The sequence below is a fragment of the Xiphophorus hellerii genome, chromosome 18, assembly GCF_003331165.1.
Source record: "Xiphophorus hellerii strain 12219 chromosome 18, Xiphophorus_hellerii-4.1, whole genome shotgun sequence".
NCBI lineage: Eukaryota > Metazoa > Chordata > Actinopteri > Cyprinodontiformes > Poeciliidae > Xiphophorus > Xiphophorus hellerii.
Window position 1 is genome coordinate 2810749 of NC_045689.1, and position 9513 is coordinate 2820261.

Sequence of the window (9513 nt, forward strand, 5' to 3'; positions counted from 1 at the left end):
TGCCGAAGGAAAGTGTTCCCACAGCATAATGGAGCCACAACCGTGTTTCAATGTGGGAATGGTGAGTTCAGGATGATGTGTTGCTACTGGTGTTTATTTACTTTAATTCATATAGTTTAAAAAAAACTATCATCTTCCTGCTTCACAGTTGTTGTCTCTTATGAAATTCCAGTTAGACACATTTAAGCCTGTGGTTGTTACATCAGAAAGTTACAAAAGTTAAGAATGTTGAGTTGAAGAGACGTGTATTTATTTCCCAAATACCAAACTGGGAATTTTCTCAGTTTAATTCAACAGTGCATAAAAACTTCAGAACTCGATGTTCTGCTTTTATTTCGAAGTTAAAAGAATAAAAGAAGGAGGTAAAACTAAGAAGTAAAGGGAGAAAACATCAGATGTAATGTCTGGTGGAATATTTCCCTCTGACTTTTACACAATAATAAGGAGAGTGATTAAAAACGTGAATCAGAATCAGTTTTATTGGACAGTTTTTCACAAACACAAGGAATTTGAGTTTGCTCTCAATATGCAGACATTTATGTACATTTGGAAGAAAATAAAAATGATTTTTAAAGAGAAACATACAAATTATGGATAATCTTGAATCCCCAAAGATAAGTTGGGCCATCTGACAGTTAAATGTGACATAAAACAAAGCAAATATACAAATCAAAAGTATCATTTTACCTTTATCCTACTGTTAGGAGGAGTAGGATTAAAGGTAAAATTAAGAAAAATAAAGGTGTGAAAATGATTTCTTCAAAGCCAAATTGATGCTGACAAACATTTATTGATTTTATTTTAATATATTTGCATTCAATGGACTCTGGGCAGAGATTTGCTTAGAATAGTAAGATGATACTTTGCTCACTGCACTGCAAAAACACACAATATTTTTCTAGTTTCTAGTGCAAATATGTTAGTACACTTGAAATATGACAAAACTAACTTACAACTAACTTTTCAGTAGTACTATTTAGTAAGTCATTTCTTTGTATAGATTTTTATAGAGTATTAAATTAACTGGCAAATAATTTCACTTAAGATAGTTGCAGTTTCTTGGTTGCTAGGTAACGGGGCTGGGCTTGGCTGGGGTTGCTAGGTAACGGTGCAGTGGAATATTTTACTTTTTCATGAATATTAAGATATTATCGACTTAAAACAAGCTGTTATATCTTTCTGAAAAGTTACCTGGAAGTTAGTTTTGTCTCATTTCAAGTGTACTAAGCTATCTGAACCAGAAACTAGAGTGAAAATATTTGGTGATATTTTGTGTTTTTGCAGCGTGTGTCTCAAACCCTGAGCTAAAACATGTGTGTGTGTGTGTGTGTGAGTGTGTGTCTGTGTGTGGGGGTGTGTGTGTGTGTCTGTGTGTGTCTCAGAGAGGATGCTGCTGCCCTGCTGGCCGGCAGGCTGCAGACGATGCTGCCATCCCGTTCGCTTCAGGTTCACACAGGAAGTGCAAAACTGCTTTCTCAAGAGTGTTTGCTGCAGAGTAGCTGAGAAGCGACTAGAGCGGCGGTGCAGACGTGGAATCAGGAACATGATGGGGTTACAGATCTTTGTCCGACTCCTGCCGCTCACATGTCTGCTCCAAACAGGTACAATTCTTCATTTTGGTCTCATCTGATCAGGTCTTATGGTTGGGGTTGGTGTGTTTTCAAGAGTTTTTAAAGGTTTTCCAAATGGACTAAACTTCTGTTACACCCTAAATGTACAGATGTATTTTTATTATATTTGTTGTAATATGTTATTATAGCATTAAATGTTGTGTTTTTATTATAATTAATAGCAATAAAGGCGCCAATCTGTGTGTCAGTATATACGCTACAAAAACACAAACTCTTGCCAAGTATAGTTGCTCTAGTTTCTAGTGCAAATATCTTATTGCACTAGAAATAAGACAAAACTATCTTACAAGTAACTCTTCCACAAGATATAGGAGCTTGTTTTAAGCCAATAATGCCTCAATATTGTTAAAAATACATGTTTTGATGGCAGATATGGTCACTTATAACGTGGAAAAATGTCATCATTGAAATAATCTGCCAGAACTTACAAATATTAAGGAATTATTAACTTAAAACAAGCTCCTGAAATCTTGCTGAAAAGTTAGTTTTGTGTATTAAGATATTTGCATGCCAAAGTATTAGGGCCATACTAAGACAAAATAACAGAATAAAGTCACAATATTATGACTTTATTCTTGAAATACTGTGACATACTGTATATGGCTCTAAAACTCAATTGTACATTTGCAGGAGAAGCAAGACAAAAATACTTATGATTTTGTGTTTTTTTTCAGTGCTCAACATGTTTCATACTGCAAAAACACAAAATCCTAATTACGGTAGTATTTTTGTTTTAGTTTCTACTGCAAATATCTTACAAATTACTTACAAGTCACATTTTAGCAAGATATAGAAGCTTGTTTTCTGTAAATAATTTCTTAATATTGATTTTTTTTTAAAGTACTAGGTGAATTGGCAGATTATTTCATTTATAATTATACATTTTCCCATGTTATAAGTTAAATAATCTGCCAGTGGAACTAGAACTTTTTAAAATCAATATTAAGAAATTATTGACTTACATATTGGAAATGATTGGCTCCTACATATTTCTAAGTTAGTTTTGTCTTATTTCAAGTGCACAAATGTCTTGCAGAAGATATTGGACAAGATATTTTTGTCAAATCTATAGTAAGATTTTCTGTTTTTGCAGTGCACTTAATGAATTGAGTTACTTCAGTAAATTAATTTTCCAATTTAATGTACTTTATTTTCTAAGATCATTAACTTAAGTTACCTTCCTTTAAGAGGAGAAACTCCTGGCGTAATGCTGCTCCCCGTTTTGCCTCCAGGTGTGAGGAGTGTGAAGGACTCGGTGTTTGTTTACAGCAGAATCGGAGACGCCGCCCTGCTGCCCTGCACCAGACCGACCTCAGCCGGCTGCTCCTCCATCACCTGGACCTTCTTCAGAGGCGGCCTGGTCCGTTACAGCGAGGAGGTGACCGGAGGCCGGGTCAACCGCGACTCGGACAAATCCAACAGAACCACAGTCACGTCCAACTGCTCCCTCGTCCTCAGCGACCTCACCGTGGGAGACGCGGGTTCGTACGTGTGTCTGGAGAACAAGGAGGCGGTCACCGACGTCTACCTGTCGCTGCTGAGCGTCCGCTCGGGTTCGCCGATCACGGAGCTCCGGCCTGGAGGGAACCTCTTCCTCACCTGCATCCTCTTCACCTACTACGACGCGGGCAGCTGCAAGCCGTACTCCAACGTGTTCAGGGTCAACTGGCTGGATGAGGACGGAGAGCAGCTGCCCAGAGGCGAGAGCAGGACCAAACTGGCTGACAAGTAACTTTCCAGGAAGATACATAATCTTGATTTAAGTTAATATTGATTAAGAACAACATGGGAAAAAGTCTTTTTATAGGTGAAACAATCAGCTACTAGAACTAATACTTTTTAAAAATCAATATTAAGGAATTAATTTATTTAAAATAAGCCAAAACTTTCTGCATTCCAGTGATTAATCGGTTAATCCAAACAATAATTAACAGATCAGCTCTACATGAACTCATGTTATATTAAACAGCAAGAGTTTTTCACATGTTGATGTTTGAAGTACTTTTTAGCTGCTGATGCATTACCTGTAGTTCTCAATTACTACAATAATTCAGTTGCAGCTCTAGATTAATTGCACATAATCTGATGTTTTCACAAGTTTCTTTTTGTTAATCCTGACAATTTTCCATTCAAAGCAAATAAAAACACTAAATCTAATTTATTAGATCATTAGAATATTAGACCAGAATAATATAAAACAAAGAAATGTGGGCAAGGTGAAAAACAAAAATTAGGCAGTTATTTTCTGTGGAATAACTGACAGCTTGGAATGGATAAAAGCTTCATTATATGTTTTGTTGGAGAAAGAGTTTTTAACTATTATAATAGTAATAAATAGTAATATTATAGAAAAACTCAGATAATTATTATTGGTGCTTATTTAAGATTTTATTTATTTATTTGTTAATTTATTTACTTATTTTCCTAAACTTTTGGCTTTTTGATCTACAAAAGCAAAATTAAAAGTTACATTCCACAAGTAAAATACATAAAAATACATAATTAGCATAAAATGTTCAATGTTCATAATGTTGTTCTTTCAGCCAGTCTCCAGTTTTTTTAATTACTTCAGGGGAAAGACCAGACATATGCTTAAATGTAGTTTTAATAAAAGAAAAAATGAGAAAAATATTGATTTCTGATGAAATACTGCTAAGGTTTGCTTGTATGCCATTAATGGTTAAACAATATATTTTGAAGATTAGCTGTAACTGACAGAGCAGTTTGAAATACATGAAAATGTCATTTGAGCTGTTTTGGTGGAAATACAGGTTCTCATCAGACAGAAACAATTTATATTAATCTTGACAATCTTAGACATTTTCCTAGCAGAAGCATCAAATTTAAGTACTCAATCTAAAATAACGCCCAGATATTTGAACTTGGATATTTCCTTGATTTTCTTTTGATTCATAGTAATGTTTAGTAGTTATTACAACCAACATGCTGAGTTCATGTTTCTGCAGCCTGATAAGGAATATCTGCTGCTAGATAAATTGCTGTATCGTCTGCATAGGGTTGGCAGCACATTTAAGGTAAATGGTTTATATATAAAAACAGAAGAGCAGAGTTCCCAGTATCGACCCTTGTGGTACACCTAGATTACGTTTCTGTATTGCAGGTATGACACCATTTATTTTAACACACCAATGTCTACAGTCAAGGTTGGACTTGAACTAGATCAATGCTTGTTGAGAGAAATTTAGTTGTTTCAGTTTCATCAGAAGTACTTTGCGGTTTAAAGTGTGAAAAGAGGGAATGTAGCTGCCAGGTGCTGCTAATGTAATGCATTCACTTCACTGTTCAACACCTCTACATAAACAGGTTTATTCTACTTGTCTTTATTTGTGTGAAACCATAATTTTCCTGTTGATGACCCAGTTTGGGCCGAGCTTCCGCTGACGGACAGATGCCTCTAATTTCACTCTAGAGCGACGTTTCCCCGTGTTATAGATGCTCTCTGCTCCGATAAACCTCATCCAAATGATTATATTACCTCCTTTATGCGCCATCAAGTGCTAATTGCATTTCCACTATAGGTGTATGCAAATCTTTGTCTATATTCTGCTAATGTCGAGAAAACCTCCCCACAATTTCGTAATTGTGATGTTTCCATTAAATAAGAAACGAAATTAAAATCACACGTAAACAAGCTTGTTCACGAGATAAGTCGTTAAAAATTATGGCAGCAAAGCATGTAAACAGTTTGTGAGATATATTTATAATTCAGCCACGACGCCAGCGCTCATCATCTATCGACCAGCAGATAAAATGGCCGCCACACTGGGAGGGGTTACGTATGCAGCGTTTAGGGGAAATTGTAGTCGGCAACTTTACAAATGCTGTATGGATTAAACACGTCTGACTAGTACTCAACCTTTTTTTTAACTATGTGATGCTGTGAACTGCACACTGTCCGAAAAACAAAACAAAACAAACACTATCATCCTCCTACCACTTCCTGTTGTCTCCGTTGTTGTTTTTGCCCACAGTAAAGTCCGACTGTTGCTCACGTGACCCGTATGACGTGGAAAAAGTGTTTGGGTAAGATGTGCTACCAGCCCTCTGTCTAACGGGTTAATTGAGTTTCCTAAATCTGCTGGGATTTATCCTGTCCAGAACTGAAGTAAACTCTGTTTAAGCTGGTTTTGAGAAAAGATTCGCCTGGTTTCTGACGGCCTCCATCCAGGTGTCCCAACCTTCTTCCCCCTCTGAATTAGCCAGACTGATCAGCCTGCAGCCAACCAGTTTCACAGAGCTCACCTGGTAACGGTCGCTCGTTCTCTTTATTACAACTTGCACTTGTTACTGAACCAGGTTGGTTTTAGTGACTCAGTGAGTCCCAAGGATGATGTTTCACATATGGGCTACCAGCAACCTATAAAACATTTTCCACCTCTTCCTCTCCAGAATCAAACATCAGAGCTATTTTACAGCCATCAAAGAACTTTTTTTATTTTTTTACCCCTCCAGGGGGTCTTTTGTGGGCTCTAGTGTCCCTTATGTGATAGTGGGCTGACAGGAAACAGGGAAGGAGAGGGGGGAAGACATGCGGCAAATGTCGTCGGGTCCGGGAGTCGAACCCGCGACGGCGACTCAAGGCCTCCAAATACGGGTCGCGCTAACCCCTACGCCACCACGGCACGCCCCCATCAAAGAACTTCAAGGTGACTCATTAACTGAATGTCCACAACACCTTTTAGATTTTCTTTGCGTTTGCATTGGCTAGCACTGTTGCTGTGCTTGTTTAATTGGCTGACTGCTTGGACAGATGATGTCATATCCATCACTGTCTTAAGAGACATCATGTCCTGATGTCTGTGCTAATGTCTCAGGGTTGATCAATGGTCCTCCTATGTCCCTTGCCTGCACAACCTTTTCTCTGAAACGTTTACGTTGTTCAACAATCTGTTTCTAAATAAGGCGTTGATCATCTCTGCTCTCCTGTTAGTTCCCCTTTTTCCCTTAACCTTTCACCTTTCACCTACCATCTACCTCCAACATATCAGTGATGTTTAATTGCAGTTACACCTTTTTACACCATTTCAAGTTCAATGTCAAAATCACATTTATAACTTCTTTAGCTTCTCTGATTTAGCATTTGTTTATAATTTTATAACCATAACTTATTAGTTACTCTTATTATAATCTTAATGTGAGTTATTACAGATGTTTTCTAAAAAAAACCCAAGAATAATCCATGATTCTAATTATTTGATACCAAAGTTACAGTTACTTGTTTTTCTTGTAAGTGTTCCCACAAATGTAAGTATTATTATAAGTAAACTAATATTAATATATTGTAAGTATTTTTACTTTGAATCTTATCCAATTACTGAAAATGTTTAGATTTAATTCTTTAAAACTTTCATGCATTAAAATAAGGAATAGTCTCAACTATTATAAATCTGCAGGCTGGAAACTTACTTCCTCTTTTTCCAGGAAACCTGCTTTTCCTGTTTCATGACTTTCTCTGACTGACTGTTTTCTTATGATTAGATAGAAAAAAGACATAGAATTAAAGCAAAGTTTGCAGGAGACAAAACAACACACACAACCAGATTTATTTGATTGATGTTTAAGTCTACTGTTGGGCCTAGATGTCACTTGTGTGATTAATTTTAAAGATAACTTTATTTATTATTACTGTTCAACTTAAATCTCCAGCACCGGGAAGTGGGATGATCTCGGTTTCTCTTGACACATCATACATTAACAAAAATATCATAAAATTCCTTTCAAACATTTCTAAATTAGCACCACAAGATCTCTGATTTTGATTGCAAAAAAACCACAGAAGAAATCACAAAATGTATTAATATTTTAATAATTTAGCTTAATGGATTTTTAAATACATTCTGGCACAATCGGCCCTTTAAGAACCTTCAGATTTTTGATATGGCCTGAATGAAACTGACTTTGACGAAGTGTTGGATGATAAGATACTATGCTGAAGACCTTATTATACAGAATATAAAATATGTATTTTGTCTCCATGCAGGTACAAGCTGACTGAAAACACTCGGTGCAACGTCACTCTACTCATTAAGCTGCAAGCGGAGGACAACAACAGGAAGTGGAGATGTCAGGTGGACACCACAGAGAACAAGAAAGTTACATTTCTGGACTTCAGATCCTCCTTTCTGTTTCAAAACACCGACACGGACCAGACTGTGAAGCCGCCGGTCACAGAGGAGTGTCCCGCAGAGCTGCCCATCAGCCGGATCGTTCTGTGTGTGGTTCTGCCGCTCCTGGTGTGCATCGTGGGATTCTTCACATGGAAATCAGACCACAAGAGAGCAACGACCTCAGCTGCTGTCATCGAGCTGCAGGATGTTTACTGACTGACTGTGCTGAACCATTTGCTGCAAAGAAACTGTAAAAAGCAGAATGGGTGTTTGACAGTCCACCTAAAATGAAGAAAATGAACAATTATCCCTTGATACACTGTAAAAACACAATCTTATCAAGTATTTTTGTAGAAAAAAACACAATTTCACAATTTACGTTTAATAAATGCAATTAAAATCATGTTTCTTTAAGTTTGTCCACACGATAAGTCATTAAGAAACATGTCACACCATTATCCTCTTACCACTTCCTGTAATTTTCTTTGTCTTTTCCGCCAGTAGTAACATCTGGCTGTTGATCACATTTCGATTCAACCGTAAAACCACCTCATTCTAGCAAAAACATTTTTGAAATTGGTAAGTTTCCAATAAGTGAATATTTTTTTGTAATTCCAATTTGCGCAATCTTATGGTCAATCTAAACACAGCTACGCATAACAAGACATTTTTCCCACGTTGTAAAAATAATCTGCCAGTAGAATTTGTACTTTTTGTAAACATTCAAGAATTATTCCCTTAAAACAAACTCCTATATCTTACTGAAAAGTTACTTGTACATTTGTTTAGTCTTATTTCAAGTGTAATAAAATATTTGCACCAGAAACTAAACAAAAGTACTTGGTAAGATTTTGCAGATATTTGACACATACTGTGCTTCAGTTAGATTAGCTTAGAGGAAAATGCTTTCTTATTAAAATGTTAACCTTGCAAAAGAGTTGCAGATATTTCACGGTTTCTTTTTTCTCCATGCAGCTTTAATTTATTTAAAATCACGCTGTTCTCATTTCCAATAACTCTCCTTTAGTGTCACCTCCTCTTGGTTCTCATATCAAACTGTTTACTTGACAGTGCTACTTTGTTGCTCCTGCATTAATGTTTGAGAAAGTCCACAACGGTGAATCTTTTTTTCAGTGTCAGTTGCCACTAGGGAAACTCTGCACTGGCTTGCAAAAGTAGTTATACTCCAGAAGCTTTTTCATATTTTCTATGCTACAATCACAAACTTTAATGTATTTCATCTGGATTTTATGTGGCAGACCAACAAAAAGTAGAAATAAAAGTAATAATAATAATAAAAATCATAAAAACCATGCTGTGCATTTGCATTCTTACTCTACCTCTAAATAAAATCAATTACAAGTTTAATTCAGTAAATCAATACATTGTGTATAATTGAATTACATTGTAACTCCAGCTGTTTAGTGAAGGTCTCAGAATATTTGAGAGTCAAGTATTTAAATAATATTTATGTCCTGTTATAACAGCTTAAACTAATACATATCCTGTAGATCATAATGTTGAAATAAGTTAGACTCTAAACATATTATTTTAAATAATGACTATTATGTTATTTTCTTGTTTGATTCATTTAATTTGTTTTATTTTAGCTGATTTAATGAGAATTTGCCATAAAATAATTTGAAATAAATAAATACTTAATTGGAACAATGGTTTTGTTATTAGTTCTTCCACATAATTTTTGGTTATTTAAATTTTAGTGTGGAATTGGTTAATTAAAACAAATATTTGTT

The 9513-nt window shown here is 35.8% G+C and overlaps 1 protein-coding gene across 1 annotated transcript; it reads left to right on the forward strand.

Annotated features, from left to right (window-relative positions):
• Positions 1-1435: 1435 nt before the first annotated feature.
• Positions 1436-8906, forward strand: LOC116707555 (uncharacterized). The gene is made up of 3 exons (XM_032544944.1): positions 1436-1601; positions 2864-3359; positions 7633-8906. The coding sequence occupies exons 1-3, from the start codon at positions 1544-1546 to the stop codon at positions 7973-7975; spliced, it is 897 nt and encodes a 298-aa protein (XP_032400835.1). The 5' UTR covers positions 1436-1543; the 3' UTR covers positions 7976-8906.
• The last annotated feature ends 607 nt before the right edge of the window (positions 8907-9513 follow it).

What these genes read in the sequence shown, in the direction of transcription:
- LOC116707555 (XM_032544944.1), top strand. Translation starts at nt 1,544, where the DNA reads ATGATGGGGTTACAGATCTTTGTCCGACTCCTGCCGCTCACATGTCTG. An exon ending in CACATGTCTGCTCCAAACAG is followed by an intron (nt 1,602 to 2,863) that starts GTACAATTCTTC and finishes TTTTGCCTCCAG; the next exon opens with GTGTGAGGAGTGTGAAGGAC. An exon ending in AGGACCAAACTGGCTGACAA is followed by an intron (nt 3,360 to 7,632) that starts GTAACTTTCCAG and finishes GTCTCCATGCAG; the next exon opens with GTACAAGCTGACTGAAAACA.